Source organism: Cynoglossus semilaevis, chromosome 16 (genome assembly GCF_000523025.1).
Source record: "Cynoglossus semilaevis isolate Cse_v1.0 chromosome 16, Cse_v1.0, whole genome shotgun sequence".
NCBI classification, from domain to species: domain Eukaryota; kingdom Metazoa; phylum Chordata; class Actinopteri; order Pleuronectiformes; family Cynoglossidae; genus Cynoglossus; species Cynoglossus semilaevis.
In genome coordinates this window covers 7,440,258-7,462,563 of record NC_024322.1, presented here as the reverse complement: position 1 = coordinate 7,462,563, position 22,306 = coordinate 7,440,258, and the positions used below count along the sequence as shown (strand labels likewise).

The window sequence follows — 22,306 nt, the reverse complement described above, 5'->3', positions numbered from 1 at the left end:
GGGCCAGACATCACAACCATTTGTCTGTTTACACAGCAGCGGCAGCAGCAGTTGCCCCGATTCTAATACGGTACCATAATGACAAATTAAGGAAAATGGTGACCTAATACGCCACCACTCAAACTCCAATGGAAAATATTTTTAGACTTCTAGCTTCCAAGTATCAGTTCTTTCCTTTTTACCAAAGAAGAGAAAGGAAGAATCTAGAAGCCTTTAAAGAAGAGTTATGAGGTAAGAACCAGGAGAGATTACAGTTCTTTTTAATAACATTACAAGTTAATAAATTCAATGAACCACACTGAGTCAGATCACTTGAAACAGCAGCAGTAAAGTCCTCGGAGACAAAGACACAATGTGGATTAAGTTAGTGACTCAGACTTTTAACTCCGCTAACCCTGCAGCTGGTTTAATGTGTTTGAGTGTGCGATAATCCATTATGAAATCAGGAGGCGGCGACCAATGAGGAGATCAGAAAACATGAGAGCAGAAATGACATCACCAGAAGCCAATGGATTTGAGAAGAAGGTGAAGCAGCAGCTGTGAAACATGAGAAAAATTAAAGTCAGAAACAAAAACTTTGGCCTGAAATGTGAAGGGGTTTAAGAGCGAAGGGAAAACAAACTTTTTTTTTATAATACTCTGAACAGAAAGTGTTGCTTTAATATTAATATATAAAAGTCGTGACTATGATGTGAAAAGTTATGGATGAAAAAATCTCAAATATGTAAGTTGAGGGTTTAGATACTGTAGCAACACATGTAGATGAATCTGTTGAATGTCTATTATTTGTCTCCCATCTCTCCCCATTCCCTCTCTCTCTTCTCTCTCTCTCTCTCTCTGTGTGTGTGTGTGTGTGTGAGACAAAGAAAAACGTTGGCAGCAGACACATGAGGGGAAAACAGGACAAATTCCCAAGGTCACCCTCCTCCTCCACTGCATCTGACCCATTTATTGTGTCCCAGTCTACACACACATGCAGAAACACACACATACAGTGTGCACCTACACACACACACAAACGCACCAATCATGCATACATAAATGTGTACAGAAACACTGGCACGTCGCTGGTACTCCGACATCACACACAGCCAGGCACCGTCAGACACACACATTTCAAGCCTAAATGTCCTGAAATATCGTGACATTCCTGATGAACCTCTTGAGAATAAATAGACGTCATAAAAACACACCATAATTCAACATTATATTGTCCTCGGGGGGAGGGGGGGGCTTCCAATTCCCGGTTTAGGTTCCATAAACTGTATGAATGTAGCGAGGAGGAGGAGGAGGAGGAGGAGGAGGAGGAGGAGGAGACGTGGAGTGGCTTTTTAATCTGTCTGAAACCAAGTAAAAGTAAAATCAAAGAGGCCAAGAATTACAGAGGTTAGTATAACCTTAAATACAAAGAAGAGGAAGACGAAGATTTACTATTCATGACAATGTGTGTAATTAATTATGGCTGTACTTTTGGCAGTAAAATTGTCATTTTAGTTAATGGTGTACAAAGAAAAGTTATTAAAAAATGTTATAAAAAAAGTTAATTATGAGGCTTTCACTTAAATTGAAAATGTAAATATCTGTTCAATCTTTGAGCTAAAAATTAAAACTTAAGTTAAAATCCTCCTCTTTTCATTTCAGAAGGGCATTAAAAATAAAATGACAGTGACATAATGATGTTCACCTGGTATTATTGATCCTCAAAAGTCCAGCTGAGGGCTGGGGTGGGGGGGGGTAAACTCAACACATGAATCATTTAAATTAAGTGAAATCAACTCAAGTTAAGACATAACCCTCAGAGCTCATGTTTATCTGTTTATTTAAAATGATTTTCTTGTTTTTGTTTTAGGCAAGAAATCCTGTAAAACTACAAACTGAAACTGCTTATATAGAAGTCTTTATCCATGGTAATGATCTGATACTGTTGCTTAATAACCATTGTTACATCCGAACACTAAATTCAGTGGAGGTTCTAAAAATCTTTTTTTTTTTTTTTTTGGTTAAGCCGTGACCGTCCTAGTGTACCAGGATCTTTAATCTTCACGCTGCTCTTCACAGAGTACAGCAGAGCTGAACTCTCCTGCCGTAGTTTCAACAGCTTTGAATAAAAGCATTAAATCCTTCAGAGATCAGGTGGTTTTGGGCGACTGTGGAGTCTTCAGCCCGGTGCGGTGAATTATTTGCATTAAAAGCATACAAAAGTGATACTTCTACCGCACATTTCTTACTTTGGAAAAGCCTGAGAGCAGGAGGACACATTCATCTTAATACATTAGTGGGCTGTAGATCTCCCTGAAAACAGCTGTAAGTGTGAGCATGTTATATGCTGAATGATTTGGTGCCAACTATAGGCCTCGGCAAGGAAGCACACACGGAGACCCTCTTCCTCTTCTACTGTCAATATCCTCTGAGCACTATAAATGATGTCATTAGGCAAACACACACACGCAGTGTGCATGTGAGTGTGGGTGTGTGAGAACAGCAGCAAAAAAAACAACAACTAAAGAGCAGAGGAAGTGGGCGTATTTTAGAGCAGATGTGATTGAGTTAAAGTTTTCGACAAAGATTTGAAAAGTTAAATAGGAATCATTTTGTAGAAAAAGATCGAAACAGCAGCAGTCGCGTCGTCATTACTTGTGGTATTTCAACACTTTCCTTCCTCTGGAGAAAAGAAAAACAGGATTTTTCTATTTTATTACATTTTCTTGTTTTTGCTTTTAACTACTTTAGCCCCTGTACAGATTAAGAGAAGGAAGGAGCAGTGCCCCACACTGCCATTGTTTACTTGAAAAACATGTTTTACATCTGCTTTTATTGCATCTTTTCTTTGCTGACACATCAACTTAACCACAGACCAGAAGGAGAGAGAGAGAGAGAGAGAGAGAGAGAGCCTTTTAGGCATTTTTTTGAATTTTGCATAAACAAAAGAATGTTACGGGTAAAACAGGGATAGAGGAGATGGGGAAAAAGAGTAAAGGAGGGAGGGAGGGAGGGAGGGAGGGAGGGAAGAGAAGAAAGGAAATCCAGACAGAGTGGGTGAGAATGGGAGGGTTGGACAAGAGCCAGGTGACAGGGCTTTATCCCTGGGCTGATCGGTCTGCAAACACCAACTCAGCAGGATGTAGAGCCGCATGCTCATACGAAAACACCTGTGTGTGTGTGTGTGTGTGTGTAGACAAGAACTGACTGGAGAAGTCATTTTTACTTCACGTCCCTAATCCTTCAAATTTGGAGGTGCTGTTACAGACTGAATTAGTCATCTGCTGTCCTCGTGTGTGATGTTTGGTGCAGACAATTCATCCATGGAATCAAACCCTCAGCCTGGTCTGCAGTCTTGATACTTTTCTTGTTTGTTTTTTTTCTCACACATTAATAAAATTAACACCCAAACAACAAAAGTTTGTTTCAACTCATGCCTGACAGATGAGCTACTGTATGTTTTTAGCTGAGACAATATCAGACGTATGTGCCGCTGTGGGAGCCTCTGTCGTCTCCTGCTTCCTGTCTGAACTAAAATTAACTCGGCTGAGACTTATCTCCTGAATGCATTCCCTTACACACCAGACTGCTGTTGAGGGTAACGTATTTACAGATATAAAACAAGGATTCCTACAATGTAATTGATATTCAAGGCGTACGCGAAGCATGGAGAGATGAATGGATAATTCTCCTCGTAAACTGTAGAAGAAATCAGGCTTCATGGTGAATAGTGCTTGGAGAGTTGCCCTCCATGAAAACCACTCATCTTGAAAGATCAGGGCTACGGCTTTCACAGAATAAGCTCTCTCCATCACGAGTGCAGTTCATTTGTTCTGCTTTTCCTGCCGTGGCAGTCTGGCTGCTCATTTTCTTATCTAATCTCTGTCACCGTAGACTGAATGCCTTATTCACTTACTGAATTATGGCGTCGCAGGCGCGTGTCTGTGTGTACGTTTGACTCGAATGATTTCAAATTATGGGGGAAAGACAATAACTGCGGCTCTAAGAGTGCGATAATAAAGACAAGGGGTGAACACGGTGATTGAAAAGAAGCTGGATCTGACTTTTATTAAAAATATTGTTCTGTCTCTCCCTGATTTGTGGTTGTCACTTCGTGAAATATCTGATGGTGAATGCAAATAAGACCAAATTGCACTGCGTATGTATGGCTACATAACGGTGTGCTCTGAAATATTCTTTCAGGTTACTCCATTATGATTGCCCTGTTCTGGGTCACTGGACAAGTACAGTTAAAGGGCCGTAATCTGGATGATTGTCTGGAAATTTTGAATCCAGTTGGGAAACCTGACGTTCCCACAGTCGGGATCCCACTAAGAAGACAATCATGTTTAGATTTTCATCAATTCTGAGAATTCAGGGTTAGCACCAAAGAGCTGTAAAATGACATGTCATGAGTGACGATTTTCCACCTTTCCATTCTTGTCCAAGTCTGTCTGAGATCATATGGTAACCACCAGTTGTTAATTAAACTCTGGTCAAAAGTATTCGTCTAATCTGATATGAGAATGTAACACTGTGATGAAGTCAAAAGGAGCAGTTCTCGAATCATGAAAACACATTTTAAATTTCAATGTGATCCCCCAGAGCAGGGCACAGCTCTGCCCTGACTTCTGTGTCTCTCTGTCATTATGTTTCTGGTTCTCTGAATTTACTTGAAATACATGAAAAGGGTGTTTACAGTCAGGGTGTACACCTGTCTGTAACTTTTGTACAGTACTGTTTGATTATTTCATGCATACTCTTAACTTGAAAACCAAAGGAACCACAGCAGATAATCTACAGATGTTTACACTGCCTGTTTGGACTTTCCAGTTCATCCACGTTTGGTCTGCTCTTCCATTTTTTTTTTTTATTAATTTTACAGAACTTTTCTCAGGGCTTGCTGCAATGAATAATCCCCAAATGGGATTTGGTACTGATTTTTATGCAGGATTTTCTTCCTGATTCAACCAACCCTGTGTATCCCAGATGGGACAGGCACTTGGAGGACAAGGGCCCCCTTGTGGCTGGGTATGATGAGCAACGTAAGGTCTGTGTGTTTCCCAGAAATGCATCAACCGCTCCGACCTCTTGTACCCATTATCCATGACTGCGCTGCGACCACCACAGGGGTTCTTTAATGACCTGACTACTCCAGCATTAACAAAGACCTAATGGCACACAACATGTTAAAGTCACTGGGGTGGAAAATATAATCATTCCGTTTTTATTGCCTTTAAAAACTGTATTCCTCATGCTTTGATAACAGATTACGTAAGATGCAGATTCTAGTTTTTTCCTTCTCTCACTACAACTTCGTTTCTGTTGTCATTTTCCTCCTTTTCTCTCCATCCCTTTGTTTTCCTTCTTTCTCCTCGTTTTTTTCATCTGCTGTGACTATGAGGAAGCAGCTGTGCTCCACAGACAATTATATAACTCTGCGTGTGTGTGTGTGTGTGCGTGCATGTGGTGACACAGGAAGAATGGAAAGACAGACAAAGGGAGGATGAAGTGAGAAAGGATGAGAGAAAAAAAAGAGGTCTTCCCTTTCCTGACTCCTAACTTACACATGTGTTTGTTCGTCGCTGCTCATTCATTGTGTCTTCTTGCTGTTTTCCTTCGTTCTCATTCTTTCCTGCACTGGTTCCCTCACTGCCACACTCCTGCCATCCAGAGTTACTGGGCTGTGAAATGTAAAAAACTGCAGCATGCATAGCAATTTATTATCTTGTCAAACTTCCCCGGTCTAGCGTCATGCCATGCATAGGGAGGAGGGAGGCGACTGGGGAGTGAGGGGGGAGTAAAAGAGGGCGAGAGGGAGAAAACAGTGAGAAACAGAGAGAAAAAGAGATGAAAACCAATTTATCCAGCGGTCCATGTAGTGGGTTAACGGGGTTACCAAAGGGTGAGGGTTCTGCCAGAGTGGCCGCTATAATCACCTTTTCTTCTTCTTTTTTTACTTTAAGCATCATTTTTAAAATCCTATTAGTGTAAGAAAGGAAAATAAATGATGGAGACGTGAGGTCTGAGATAACCATTAAACACACGGCGCAGATTTAACAGGCGAATGTCTGTGTCTTTGTCAAAGACAGTGTGCAGTGGTCACTGGGAAAAGAAGTGCTCATTTCACCCAGTTACATTTCATATCACACATATATTAGGTTGACTTTAGGATTAAATCAGACCAAGAAATGTAAAACTAACTACAACAACAGCTAACTAACATCTCACTAACTGGCTGCACTCTCCTATACTTGAAAGTCTCTTTCAGTTTTTTTTTTCTTTGTAAATCAAGTAAACAAGTCTCTCCATGCAGTCGTTGGTCAGATTTTAAGCCTATTATTTGGGATTAACCTGTTTACATGACTGGTTTTATCAGATTAAAGCTTTTAAATCCAAATACCATCTTATTAAGGAGTTTAATTACATACGGTTGAAGTGGAGACATCTGAAATGTCAGACTTGCCGGGATGAATATTTAAAGCCAAGTCCAACTTCCACAATGGAGAAACTTAGACATTTAACGGCGTCTAACTCGATCCTCCTTGTTGTGGAAAAATGGCAATGACTCTTACAATTCTGAGCTCTTCTTCTGTGGAAACACTGAGACAAGGACAGAAATAGATGGTGTGCTTGATTCTTTGCTATTGTGAACGGAGGCTGCAGTAGATATAACGCTGACAAAATGCACACTTGAGAAAAAGGCAGGGCTGCACTGGCTGCAGAGCTGCTGTACCGACACCACAGCAAATAAATCCATCAGGCTGCAAACAGCTACAGACACACAGAGCATGTAAATCAAGGGATGAGGGAGATAGAGTTTCAAAATGTAATCCTCGCTTTCATTTTTTACCTTAATCATCCTTCTGTTTTCAAAGTCTTTTCAAAGGTTTTTTTTTTTTTTTGGCCAGGCTGTGCTTTGAAATTTAAGGATTAGGTCTAATTGGAAAGTCTCTGTTTGGACACGACTCCAGACACACATAAATCTCCAAAGCCATACACAACAGTCCAAAACTGCGTGGATTTAGCAATTAGACACCCGACGTGGACTTGCAGAATCGAAAAAAACACGACTGAAAGGCAGGTGAGAGTCAGATGAAAAGATTCTGCTCGTTTAGCCGTGATGGAAGGGACTGGCTGAGAGAAGCCCTGGCCAGGGAAGACCAAAGACCAGGAGCGGGAAGTAGGGAAGAGCGAGGAAAAGAGAAATCTGGTTGTTTGTGTAAATGTGAAATATATGCATCTGTGTGTGGGTGTGTGTGTGTATTTCTCTGTCAGTCTGACAGCAAACGGCCAATTACTGTCGAAAGTGGCAGGATGAGTCCTGCCAGACCATAGCTTTCCATTACTGCATGCCACTCTGTGTGGGTGTTAGTGTGTGAGTGAGTGTGTGTGTATGTTAGGGGGGGCAGAGAGAGAGAGAGAGAGAGAGGGGAGATGAAGAAAGAAAAGACAAAAAAGTATGATCCTCGTGTGTGTGTGTAATACAAAGATAGAGAGAGGAAGTGTGTGTCTGTCTGTGATGAGGAAGGGAGAGTGAGGTAGAGAGAGAAAGAGGGGATGGAGAAAGAAGAGACAAAGTAGGAAACATGTAGCTCATCCTGCTGCATCGTCATGTGTGTGTGTGTGTGTGTGTGTGTGTGTGTGTCCTTCCACTCCTACAGTTCTTCAAATTGTTACTGTTCAGCAGACCGGTCTCAAACCTGAAGCCCGTGGAACCACTGCGGCCCACTGCCTGTACTCAGTGACACTGACCACAGAGCTCTACATACGTATGGTTGATGTAGACCACTGCTTAAAAAAAAAACAAAAAAACAAGAACAAGCCCACCAGGGGTAAAGTTTAGCCTGTGAGGTCACCACCGTTTATGGGCAACTCCACATGAACTGCAAAATTCCCTTTGTGTAAATGCACGTGTGTTGTTAAAGACAAGATGAATGATTACAGAGGGTTTAGGTGAGAAGTTGTCACTTTTTCAAAAAAAAATTTCACTGCAGAGTAATGAGCAAAAACACAGATGGAATGATTTTACTTTTTTTTTTTTTTTTACTTTTTCAAATCCTAAACAAATGTGTCTGCCTTTATTTTTCAGAAGCAGAGATGACAGTTGTCTGGCTCCAAGCAACTGACTAAAATGACTGTAAATAGATTATGACTTTGTGAATAGTTCTATTTTGTAGTTTTTTCAACCAGTCCTTGCTACACAACGTACACAAAGACGTTGTAGTGAACTCTGTACCAGGCCTTCTATGAGGAATCTTTTAATTATATTTCCATGTAGACGAATTAATAATGAAATGGATATATTAAAACACAACAACATAACAGAAAAGCCACCCCATCACAACCTCTTAAATCGCTTCCATTTGCCATTAATTGCCCCCAGTTGCTGCCACGGTAACATGTAGTGCCATTAGAGTAAGTCACACAAATGAGCTGAAATGATTCACTTTTGTCTTTGTTACAATGGCTTTCTTTTAACCCCCCCATTTATAAACTGCTGTGGAAAAGGAGACACAGTAGAATCTGAAACTCTGAAGATAGATCTTCTCGATCAATTAGCAATATGATCACAAAAAAGGAGGGGGGGAGGTGAGGGGGGGTAAAACTGCTGTATTGACTAAAAATAGGACAAAGCAGAGCAGATTTGTGTCAGTAAGACAGTAAGGGAGGAAAACTGAAGCCTGGTCTTCATTCAGGACTCCTGTAATATTAACACACACACACACACAGGATCCAACTCCCCTCCTGGGAGCACGATGGATCAGGCCAGCACTATCAAAGAAGATTTGGTTTCATGGATGGACTCACACGGAGGCTTTAATTAGAAGAAAAAATGAAGATACACTCAAGATTGTAGTGAGGTATGGACTAAGGATGGCCTGATGTGGTCCCCCGAGTGAAATGACAGTGGCAGCAGTGCCCCCTCCCCATCTGATTTGAGTTCGAGACCCCTGCCTTAAAGGGAAAGATCATTTATTCTGAATCAACTCTCTTTACTGAAGTTACCTTCAAAACTATAACATGAACGTCAGGAAAACTACCCACAAAGCACTGTTTTCATTCATATCACTTGATAGTTTTACAAACTAACAACATGTCGGTTCTTTTTGTTAGAAATAAACGCCAGGAAACAGTTTGTGGGCCTTCATACAGGGACAGGATGTTCTTTAGTGGGTGACAATACATAATTCAGCCGGATAGTCTCCAAACAAACAGTGGCAGATATGGATATATTATTTAAGAACATGTCAGGGGCCGTTAGTGTCCATTTTTTCTCTCTCTCTCTTTCTATGTCGCTCTCTCACTCCGTGTGTTTGCGTGCGTGCGTGCGCGCGCGCCCGCTTCAGACCCTTCACACTACAGACACCATCACGCTCCAGGAACCAAACAAATTCTACACCATCAGCTCCGACTGATTTTTTTTTTAAATATCACTCCATCACTGCCAGTTACACCGAATGACAGGATGGAGTCGATATGAAATGACTCACAGCAGCCTCAGCCTGATGGAAAGTTACTGGAAAAGCACTATTACCTACATCAAGCCCACAGACCCCGTTCAACCCTTCTACAAAGTCGTCTTTTGATTGGTAGTTTTTTTTTTACTTTTTTAAATCATATTTTTTCTTAGTTTTATCTTATTACCTCTTGTTTCTTTTGATGGAAAAATAAAGGTTTTTAAATGCATCTGTAGAATTCTATGTTTTTGGTGCACTTAAGAAACCAAAGGAGCGAGTGCGTATAAACCAAAGTGGTTTTTTGCGCATTTTAAAATGCGTTTTGTCCATTAGTGCGTAATGCTGTGTGTCTGTATCTCCCTCTCCTCACTCCCCCTCCCTCTTTCTCTCTGTGTGTTCCTATGTGTGTGTGTGTGCGTGTTTTCTCCTGTCAGCGGACCTCGCCGTGCGCCATGTGAGCCAGAGAGGGAGAAAAAAAACGCAACTCCACGGGGCTGCTGCTGCTGAGCGCTGCTCCCGAGCGCACCACTGATGCAAAACAACACAATCACACACACCAAAGGGAACAAGAATAAAACCGAAACTTCAGCGAGTATCCAGCAGCACACGCACATGACATTTGACTACAGTTTTAACCACTTCAGTTTGCAGGAAAATAAGAGAGAGGGAGGGAGAGAGAGAGAGAGAGAGAAATGCATCATAGCTGACCTGCTGCCAGTTCTCCTCCAGGGAAGGCATCGCAGAGAAATAACCAGTGTCGTGCACGAGTTGGAGTTCCTGGAAAATACTGTAATTCGCCAACACATCCATGTTTGATGCAGAAGTGGAAAAGTCAGTGAAGTCCGGAATCCAAAGGATGAAGACGCACTTGTGTGTTTTCTCTCTCTTCTTCTCTCAGAATAATTTCAAAAACAAATGCTGGGGGAAGCCCAGCTGGCGCAGAAGAGCGCACCTGAGCACTCGAATTCTACAAAAAGGCAGCTAAAAATTTCAAAGAGGAAAGAAAGAGTTTGATTTTTTATTAGTATTTTTATTTCTACTCAAGCTGGTTCCTCGCATCTACGCGCTCTCTGTCACGCTTCTCTTCTCAGTCCGATCGCGGGGGTGCCAGATCTATTTCCGCATTGCCAGATTGCCAGTCGCTCTCCGTACGAGCTGCCAGGTTGCCAGGTTTGCTCCACCAGCAGCAGCAGACTGGACCCCGCTGCAATCCAGGCGACCGGCGAGAGAGGGGAGGGAAGAAAGGGGCGGCGCTAGCTGTCAATCAATTTCATGCGTGACCGTATAAGGTAAATAGGGTTGGTGATGTCACTGGGATCCAATTAAAGGGGCGTTGCGACGTACTGCGTGGGCGGAGGAATGGACGTTGGAGAGCAGCGATTGGCTGCAGGGCGCTGTCAGTCCGGCCCATAGATGGCAGTGTGGGGTGAGTTATTTTTAGAGGCCTATATAAAACCTGCAGCATTCCTGTTTCAGTCAGTAGAAGCTGCACAGTCAGAGAGGAGAGACGTAACACAAGCTGCCTCTCGTGATGTTACCAGAAAACAGTGGAGAAAAAAAAAAGAGATTAAAACCAGAGTATGAGTCTGCAGAAACAATCAGCTGAGCATCTCAGTTGACCAACGTCCATTTGCTGTTTTTCTGTTTTCCTGTTTTGTGTCAGCGTCACAGCAGAAACTCCTTCCATGTGGTTTTCATGTAGTGATGAGTGTATGCAGGGCAGGGATTCAGTGGAGAGGAACAGAAGAGAGAGAGAAGAGCTCAGATTAATCCACCCACCTGTTCAGTGTAGGACAGTCTATCCCCTTTTCCACATTTACTCCCCCACCAGACTAGAAAGTCTTTCTTCCTCATTCTGGTCTTGGGACCTGGGTGAAGTAAGAACACAGGGTTTAAAACCAAACAACGAAACTCAGCTGTAGTGGACTTTGTAAAGTCTAAGCCACCAAAATAACAATCATAGTAAACACTGAATAAATGAAAAATAAAAAGATTTCAGGGTGTAAACTCAACTAAGGCCGATGTAAAACAATATCTGTATTTTTATAATCAACACCAGCAGGGGGAGCAGACAGAACCAGATATAGTTATCCAGTTCCAAAGTATGGCTCATGGTAAATCCCCTGATAGAGGAAGACGCTTTGTTTTAACATGAGTGCTAAGTTCTTTAGTAAATTATATTTTTGTTAATAATTTTCTCAGTTAAAGGAACATAACAAAACAAAGGACAGACCAACTATCAAATATTAGCCTTTCACATGATCTACCTGATTGTGCTTTATCTCCTTTTTCTGTTAAACAGGATCAAATTGTGCAAACCCTTCAGAAATCGATTAACGGTTCAGCTCACAGTTGCCAAATTTCCCTAACTGGTTTAGGAGCTTCTGTGCATGTGGTTAAATTTAATTCTTAACAATTGGTCACAGTGATTTTTTCGGGGATAGGAGAAAAAATGTACTGGGTTTTTTAGGTTGTAAATGAGATGCGCTGAATCACATCCAGTGAATAAAAGCAAGAGTCCTTTTATCAGACCCAAATTATCTTTCTTTTCTACTACCCCTTGTTCTATAATCAGATTAAGATGGATAGAGGGTTGATCTGCAGCTTATCCTCTTAAGTGCTGCAAGGAGGTTAAATAAAAATCTTTTTTTTTTTTTTGGTATGCTCCATATTCATAAGATTTCAGAAAACTGTTCATAACTGCAGATTTTTTTTTTCATAGATTACTAGTTTGGTACGTTTGGTATGGAAAAAAAATCAGTGACAAAACACCTGTATTGTAGAAAGTTTACACAGCGAAGTAGCTGTGTCGCTCTGGAGCGCCATCATCAGTGATGACAATGACTCCCAGTGCACTGAATATTTTGTGGGGCGACTGCAGCTTGTGTTTGTTTCAAACGTGACAGATTAAAAACAGACGTGCTGCAATTGTCGGCCACATCTGTAACAGACACATGTTGGCCAGGCCGAGGCAAGTGTCTTACTGGTTTTCAGCACACGCTCTAATGTGGTACAAGAATGTTAATAGAGTTTAGAGGCTAACCAAATCGAACTAGACTCATTTTGCCAACAGACAACAACTGACCCAAAGCTTTCCAGCTGAACCGTGAATGTGAAGAATGTACTGAGATGTAAACCACAATCCACAGCAAGTGGCAGCCCACCATGATGTCACCGAGTGATTTTCTATTGCAGTGTTAAAGTCATGTGTGAACTATATGGACGTTTGTTGCAGTGGTTTTTAAATAAAGAAAAAGAAGAACCTACTGGACCATTAGGTCACAGAGGTCAATGAACTAGAACAGGGGTTCTTAACCTTTTGTAGTGCAAAATGGTCCATGGCCATTAAATGTTTGATTTAATTTGTTGGGATTGTACCAATGGAAAAATGTGGGGGTCAGGGGTCAGTATGACGTTCGGCTTCATCTTCTTATTTTAGAAACGTCTCCATACTTTTTTGCTACAGCTAGCGTAGAGAAGACAATCTTCTTCTCTATATAATGGAGATTGTAAAAGAACTGACTGATCCATTACCACCACCATGTGGTCAAAATATGCATTGTAACTGAGAAATTGCCCCTTAAATAAAGTCCTTTGTGGCAGAAAAGGCCAAGTCGTAAAACGATTTTATACCTCAATCGAAAACCACTAAAAATTCCATTAAAAACAAGGCCTTGTAAAAATCTGTGCAAGAACGACATTTGGTCCCTAGGCCAGAGTTTGAACATGCCAATAGTTCAGGTTATGGGACTTTTGTCCGCACTTTCCTCTCTCCTAATACCACACCCATTTCATACACCCTCTATGATCACATTAATGGCGTGATGTTCCTTATGGTGAACTTGTTTAATCATTATGTAATCTCATATTTATTGGCGCCCCTAGAACTGTAACCTCTTTTTGAAGAGCAACCCGAGTGCTGGTGTCAGCATGTACAGAAGTAAGTAAATCATTTAATGTGACCCGAGTATTGCAGAGTTGAGATTCACCACTTCCATGAGTGAGTGAAGCTGATGAGCAGACAGATAGCAGGCGTCCGCTGGGTTGTTATAGAGACCATAAACCCTTTTAAAGGATCAGATGGCTCTAATAATTTGCAGCAGCAGGCTCTGAAAATGTTTGACTGCTGCTCAGTTGTACTAACTGGATTGGTGGACTGGGTTTGACGCATACGCTTTCACACACACACACACACACACACACATTTGTGCAGCTATTCTTGTTAGGACACCGTGCCATATATTCAACCTTTATTTTAACCAAAAATGTTTAACCATAATTTTAATCCAACTACCTTGGAATCACAGTCTTAAATAAGATAAGATGTTTATGTTGCTGAACCACGACTCTAAGGCCAGACTTTCACTGTTTCCAACAAACCACCACATCTTAAAGAAACATTATCCTAAAAAGAATAGTTCATTCTAAACCCCTAAACGTTGCTAACCTTTTAAGAAAGAACCGTGTTCCACATGAAACCACTGGTTCTGACAAGTGCTGTATTTCAACCACAGAGCACTAGGACCTTTTAGTAATGGATCATTTTACAAGGAACAAATAGTGCATTCCATTGGTGCTCTCTCTCTCTCTCTCTCTCTCTCTCTCTCCATTTAGGCTCTGTTTTGTTGCCATGCGGTACCTGTAGCGCAAGCTAAAAAAGCTAGCCAAAACCAACATCTTTGCATGTTGTTCCACCTGAACCACCTGCAGTCACGTGTTTAGAAAGGGCACCAGGTTACAAGCATTCGCTAACCTTTTATGTAGCAGTTACTCATTCTGACCACTAGTTGATGGACTTTGAATTATTTCACCGTCACAGAATGGTCAGTCAGTGTGCAGTCAGTTCCTCTTAATACTACATCTTATCTCTGGACCAGAGGTTTCTTTAACATCCAGGAAACACCCCACAGCAGCACACCAGATCTCATGTCCTGCTTATCTTTTCTCTCTCTCTTTTTTTAATCACAACCTCTCCTACCAACAGAGTTACAACCCTTTTGGACACAGTTCCTCTTTGCCTCCGGCGCCGATGGTGTGACTGACACAAAACACAGTGCACATCCAGTTACACTTGCAAATTACGTTAATTGATTTAATGAGGCTGCAAGAATTAAAGGTCAAAATTTGTAACTCAAATGTGATGTCTGGGACAAGGATGGTCTAATTGAACCAAACCTGCACAGTAATGCACTTTTAGGTGAAACTGCTCTACTGCCGGTCCAACTTTGATAAAAGCTGACAGCAGAACATTAGAAAAAAACAGCTAAATAAAATACAGCATTTAGACATTAAAAAAAACATCAGACAAACTGAGGTCATATCGTACTAATGGGTTTTTAAGATACAGATAAAAAATAATAAATCTGGATGTCGATCTGGTCCATCCGTCTTCTTGTTATATAACAGTCTCATGATTTGTGGCTACATGGAGGATTTGCATGTTACTTTGTTAACATACTACATGCTTTATGGCATATGCCTGTAACCCTTCCACTCCCCCTTCAACTTACTCTGCATTTGTCTCATCCCTTGAGGGGATGCACTGCCTGTCTCTGGAGGACCACAGGAGCCAGATGGCTTCTTCTGGATCGGTCGTTTCACAACATTTTCCCCATTGATTTTTACAGCTCAGTCTGCCACTGGAGGAGGAGGAGGGACGAAGGAGCGGGGAGGAGGAAAGAAGGCAGCAGCAGACAGGAGGAAAGAGAGAGAGAGAGAGACACAGAGAGACCTATGGATCAATACTGGATGCTTATAAGCCCCTTAACAGATTCACATGCAGCATCTTGGTGTGATTTAATATCAGACAATGGTTTTAAAAGAATCATCATTATTTCAGTCTGAATGCTGGTGGAAAAATGACACTTTGAGAGCATTTACTTATACATTCAATATTATTCTATCATTTATAAAGAGGGCGGCAAACATTGACGAACACTTAGGTGTAAATGTGTCAGATCGTGACTTCAATTTATCCATTAGTATGAAAAAGGTTACTGATAAAAAAAAGGTTCCATTATTCTACTACCATTCTTCTACAGACACAGTCACATTCCTGTCAAGAGTAGATGGTCCAATTACCCTCTACCACTCTGCATGTACCACTACTCCTACTAGTACTACTTTGATCATGCCCGTGGAGACAGTTACTCCTACTGTTTCAGCTATAACAGGGGATGTAACTACCAGTCATTAAATATACAGCATGTTTCTCCTACATCTCCCATTCATACCTCTGATAGTATAAAAATACTTCTCCTTTCACCAGTATTAATAATTCCTTCAGAAATGCTCTTTATGATTAAAACCGTCTAATGCAACCAATGGCAACACTCGCTGGTGGAGTCGACTCTTTGCTGCTGGCTCTGCTCTTAGATGCTGCCTGAACCAGAAATGCATGTGCTTAGCTAAACAAGGGGCGAGCTGCAGAAATCCCTCTGTTCAACTTTGAGCCTGTTTGGACTCATAACCACAGCACGCAACAAAGCACAGGCGTGTTCACGATTTCAGGTCAAATAATAAAGGAAATGAATCCGCAACAGTAGTCTGTGATTCACATAAAGTACAAATGAAATGAAACAGAGTCAGAAGAAACAAAAGTTAAAACAGTGGGAGGGGAAACACATGGAATTTTGGATCCTCTAACAGTGGGTTGAATGCAGTGTCATCACATTTTTTGTAAATACACAGCTTTACAAGCACGGCGGCCTCAGTGCAACAAGGATCAGTGAGTCAAGTGTTGTGTTTAAACAGACTGGGGGGATTAGGAATGAGCTGCCACTGCTGTGTGGATGATACAGTGGATCAGTGATCAGGTGACGCTGCCCTGATTACATTACAGCTGTCTGATAACCAGGCTCCTCTTTATACTGATGCAAACCTTCAATGTTGTTGGATTCCTGGTTGAAATATAACTAACTCTCTTCAATGCAAGTAATGTATTTCAAGCATAAATGAATGATAATAAGAGAAAAATAATAAACAAGCCAAATAACAGAGGAGGGAATAGATGGCATCTCTGCTTGTGTGGTTAAGGAAATATATTGGCTTTTATATTAGATTTGGGAAGACTCTTTTAACAAAATAAACAGTCTGCTAAAAACCAATTCAGTTGCCATAATGATACTCATTATTCTACCACATGCAAAGTATATTTATTGTCAAATTTAAAATATCTGTACATAGTTTAATAGACCTTTACTTCAAATCCACTCAAATACACCACAGTTATTGACAGTTGCAATGAGAAAATGATACATTTCACTTTAAAGTAAACATATATTTGTATAATTAGTGACATCTTGAGCCGCTCTGAAGCACCATTAACAGATCATATGCCTGTTAATAACTCAGAATCTGGTGATTGTGTAATTACATTACAGCAATATGAGTGGAAATAAATCTTCTTTCAAGAACTTCTCTGTTTTTCAAATTAAAATGATTAAGAATTTTTGACATCAATATTCTTCAAATTAATTTGTCTTCATTGTTACTCTTTAAGGCTCTAATCTACAGTACCTTTCAAATATCATGATCTTATTGTGTAAGACACTACAAGGAGAAAAGAGATTTGTCGGAGGGCCAGAATCTTTCTGAGAAGACACCTTGTGGACACTCAAATAAAGTAAAATAAAATTATTTGATGTTAATTTTGAAATCCAATGGACCAGACCAGATAGTTCGCCGGTCCTGATTCGGCCTGCAGGCTGCATGTTGAGGATCAATGCACTACATGACTGCTTTCACACCTTCAGTTGTGATTCTGAGATTTAAGAAAAGGTATTTTATGTTGGGGTTTTTGTTTTTTGAAAAGTTTAAAACCAGTGGTTAAATATGGCTATGACAGCTGCTTCACCAACTATTAATACTCCAACAACAACAGCACCGTCGGTTATTATCCTTCAAAACTATGTTGCATGAAAATGAAGAGAAAAAGGAAAGAAAGGAGGGAGTTCAATTATTTAAAAGAGCAAAGAGGATTTAGCAATAAAATCAGAGAGGGAGAATTTCATGGTAACATGAACCTCCAGTGTAATGCCATTTCTGGCTAAAAGCAAAGAACACCATAACAGGAGAAAATACAAATGTGGCGTGCATGTGTGGGCTGCCCATCGCTCAGCCACACGCTTTGCAAAACTGAGGGATTGCTGTCCAACTCCACACACACACACACACACACACACACAACGCTCTCACACTGTATTGTAATTGTATTATTATGTTGTTTTGGCACGGAGAAGGTTTAGAAGAGAGGAGGAGTGAGAAGAGTGAAACAAGACGGAGGAGGAAGAGGGGAATTGGTTGGAGTCGTGAAAAAAGAAAACATTTCCATAATCTAATCAGAGCTGGGACGTCAGAATGCTAAAACAGAAATTAGGATGAAATTTCTGATTGCTGATGTGTGTCATGTTTCTTTGTAGATTTTGAACAAACAAAATCAACATGTTAAAAAACAAAACAAAACAGGAGACAAAACCTCAGACCGATGTCATAAATAAATAAATATCAAACTTCAATGTTTGATTCTATGGTATGGAAGCACATAATATTTTTTTATTACAGTAGAAGGCACAAAAAAGATATAATTTAAAAAAGAAATATGCCATACATAATATTTTTAAACATAATCCATTGATTATCAATAGATTAGTATGTGGTGAAATCCAGTTTAGAAGGAAAAATACCATAAAGCATGAGCGTTGACCTGGAGCTTGTGAGAGGTCAGCAACAAGAATCCACATCTATATTGACCAGATTAAGTGCCTAGGAGAACGTGAGGAACTACAGTGACCAGCCCTGGTGAGCAACAGTTTCTCTCCCCATTCATCACAGTACAGTTTGTCATTTTAATGCAGTCTCTGACCATATGACGGCTACACACGGTTTGACAAGTAAAGACTTCAGCGTCCACACTGGTTTTCATTTCCAGTCTGCTGAATGTCTAGAAGCTCATTATTTGAATAACATTTGCATGGAAGTGTCTCGGGGCCCAGTGTGTGAAAGGTCGAGAAGACGTGCTGTATTCTCTGTGTTTAATAATCTATCAATCAATGCCATTGTGACAGGTCCAGGATATTAATGCAGCTACAGTAGACAATATACATGCTCTTCTCCAACATCTGTGTCAGTGAAGACCCTGATACAGACCCTGGGATGATTATTACCCAGGCACCTCACACATAAAGACCATCCCATTAAGAGCCATTGATTTCTTTGTCAGTCACCCAAAAGCACATATTAAAGATGAACATCACACAACTGATAATGTCAGGTTGCTAAGCAACCAGCAGAATCCCACAAGAATATATGAAAAAGACATATATGTGTGTGTGTGTGTGTGTCTGTTTTCATGTTTAACAGAAAGAGATTGATCATGATGTTAAATATCACTCATTTATGAGGAGTTTTACACAGAAGGCAGTGAGTAGAGGAGGACAGTGAGCATCGCCGAGTCACACAATTTGTTTCACTTGCCTTAAAGACTTGATTATTTGCCACCTCCATTTCTTAAAACTCATTTTATTTGGTGAGAGTGAGTGACAGTGTAGATGACAGTTAAATGGCTCCTTTCCCGCCACAGTGTCCAGTAGAATTTCATCTGACAGCTGTCAGTCCCAGTTGTGCAGGACTGCAGTTGTGGGTGAGCTGTGGAACTGAAGCTACACTCCTACATCGGTCCGACCAGTGTCCCTGCTTTAAATTCATCTTAAATAAAAATAATGATCACTTTACAATGACTCAATCTGTCAATCTGTGCAAACTCAGTCACTGACAGTTTGGACAGAAACCTGGCTGAGCTCAGGCATTTCTAAAGTCAGTCCTGAAGACATGGCTTTCACTGAGACTTTTTATTATTAAAAAAGAAAATGAATGACTTGCCATCAAGGTAGGAATGACTTAAATGGGTCTTTATTATAATGTATTTCTGTTATGTTTGTCTCTGTTATTTCTAAGATGACATGAAACGACGGTGTGTTTACATCAAACTGTCCGACACCTCTGTCCTACAGTAATACCTGCATCAGTGTGTACTTGTCACAAACAGAAGTGATGACCACAGGTCAAGTCGGAGCAGGCATGAAGACACAGTATTAATCTCCTGGAGAAGTTGACTGTGACCCTGACGCAGGGTTAAAGCTCCCTCTCCCCATGTTTCATAATGTCTACACAACAAACAGAAAGCTGTCCTCCTCCTGCTCTGCCACCACCTCTTCCTCCTCCTCCTCCTCCTCCTCCTCCTCCTGCTGGCACTGGGAGAGGCACATCAACACCAACAACACTGACTCACGGTAGACAACAGACCAAAACAACAAACAAATGCTGTTTTTCTGTCTGGCCCTGACAGTGGGGAGGTGACACAGACACCATGTCCTGCTTCCAGAATCAAAGCCAGATCAATGAAGCGGACATTAGGATGCAGCAGGACAGTTCTGTCTGCTAAACACAGGCAGAGGTGAAGCCACACTCTGAACTGTGAGGAGCGTGATGAACCAAAAAACTCCAAGACCAGACTGGGATAGTGGGGACATGAGGGGAAGGTGGGAGGTGGGGTCAGTAAATTAACAGTACCTGTCTTCAGTTTTGTCTTTCATTAGCAAACCACGCAGGTCAGAATTCACCTTTTGATTTGCACTGTTTGAAATGAAACTTGCAGAGACAAAAGCAAAATGTATTGCCAGAAAAAAGTTCAATAAACGCCTCATTAGGTTGAAGACTGTCACACAACAGTCAGGATGAGTGAAACACACCCGTACACGCACGCACACACGCACACACACACACACAGTTGAACCCATTTCTCAACCTCCACTTGCGAAACATGTAGCTGTGATATTTCCTGTCTGTGCGCCTCCTCCTCTCATGTCTGTGATATTTTTAATAATGGGGAGGAAGGAGCAATATATCCTGGAGCTGAGGGAGTGATACGGGGTTAAGCATATTCTGCAGCTAATTGCGCTTTCTGGTTTTTAATAAAGAAAAACCACAGGCCTGCAGGCTTGTGGTATGTACAGTATGTGTGTGTGTGTGTGTGTGTGTGTGCTTTTACAGTGCCACACAAGGCACAAGCAAATAGTTGAAAGGGGGAATACCTTTTAGCACTGTATTTGTGCAGAGATTGCCTCTTTCTTTGGGCTTGTCTGTATCTCTAGGTTGCTTTTTGTCTTCCACTCATATAGTACAGTACAGTACAGTACAGTACAGTACAGTACAGTAGTTCTGTGCTGTGTGGAATTAAATGGAATAGAATAAAATAAAGCAGTGTTAACAGGGCGGCTGGGACTTATCATACTCAGTCACTAACAGTGATTAATCAAATAATAATAATACACAGTTCATCTTTTCCCTAAATTCTCACACCCTGGGGACACTGATGCACACACTCCAGCCCGTAGGTGGCGTTAATGCACCAAAAGATCATTTGTCAGCCCGAAGCCATAAGATTTGCGAGGTGCGTTGTGTAACGTAAGCACAAAGTTGGGTTAACAGTGGTGAAAAATGAGAAGTCATTGCTTAACTTGTTGGGTTGATTTTTTTTTCTTTTTTCACTTCCTGATTGCATCTTGGATCAGAGGATGGCTTTGTACAAATTGTGAAACAAAGAGTTTTCTTATCACAGCACCTTCTAAAGTCTATGGTATCGGCTTGTTGAAAAACATGTTGTTGCGAGCAGAGACACTGGAGCTAACGTTCAGTCTGGTTACAGACAGTGTAGGCAGCCAACTGAAGAGCTGACGATGGGATTCAGAGCCAAAAGGTTTTTAACTGTTGGATGTAAATATAAAACTGCAACTGAACAATACGTTATCTGTTCACAATGCATAAAAATGCAGTTAAATATGGAGGGTAGATTTTCATTTTTTTTTGTTAAAGTTCCCATGTACTGAATGTTTATTCGTTCAAACAGTCGTCAACTTAAATGAATTTGAAATTGCAAGATAGGTCGAACCAAACATCAGGAAGAACCAATCAAACATCTTCAAATCCTTCAGTCACCTCATGTTACCCCAGACTTGTTGAAATCAGGGTTCTTCAGAGAGAATACCTTCAGTTGCAGTTTATGCTGTTGTTGATCAGAGTCACATGTTCCTGTACAAGGTTGAGCAGACCAAAGCCCTCTTTGAACTGGTGTGAACTGTTCCTTGAAGACAAACACAAGGACAGGTTTCTCTGGACAGAACATAGCTGTTCCCGTGTCCGGCTGATTTTGCTGTCAGCTCTTGGCAACGGTGAACATCGTCACATTAGAAAAGGAAAGTAGACATGATGTGTCCATTAGCTGCACTCAGCTGACCTTGGTGTCTCAGAGTTCCCCCACTTCCTTTTACTTTGTCAGAACCAATGGAACAGCACATCTAGAAGCCACGATTTACTTCAAAGTCTTTGTCTGACAGACACACTGCCATTGCAATATAACCTGTGTCTTGTTCCTCTGCTGGGTCTCCCATGGTGTGTGACCTCTGACCTTAAACTGTCTTCTATAATCCTACCCTGGTAAAAGGGTAGGTTTTTCTCAAACAGCTTTAAAACCTTTAGAAAAGATCCAAGCCTGCCATTGAGCTGCTAACCTCACACTGAACAGTTGATGTCTGCTGCACCTTCTCCATCACTGCTTTACTGCCGTTGAAGGCCAGACAAATCATTTAAGACTAGAGTCTAGAAATAAACTGTGAGAAAAGGTGTGGCTCCTCAGATCACTCTCTCTCTCTCTGTCTGTCTCTCTCTCTCTCTCCGTATTTATTATAGCAGTGTCTCCAAAAGGGACTAATAAGTAGGAAAAGGCAAGTGTGGGAAAGGAAAGTCATGAAAGTGAATGGTGGGTGGATGCTGGTTGCTGAAGAGCCCTCAGAGACATCATGTTCTTTATG

The 22,306-nt window shown here is 41.1% G+C and overlaps 1 protein-coding gene across 3 annotated transcripts in view; it reads right to left on the bottom strand.

The window, feature by feature from the left end:
- The window catches only part of klf7b (Kruppel like factor 7b), a 75,296-nt gene that overhangs the window by 48,489 nt on the left and 4,501 nt on the right, over positions 1–22,306 (bottom strand). Inside the window, exons 2-3 of one of the 3 annotated variants that reach the window (XM_025063551.1) lie at positions 14,951–15,079; positions 11,220–11,308 (exon numbers count right to left, since the gene is read on the bottom strand). In XM_025063551.1, coding sequence (XP_024919319.1) covers positions 11,220–11,308; positions 14,951–14,966 — 105 coding nt within the window. In that variant the 5' untranslated portion in view covers positions 14,967–15,079. The other 2 variants (XM_025063552.1, XM_008328368.3) reach the window with 2 other exon arrangements.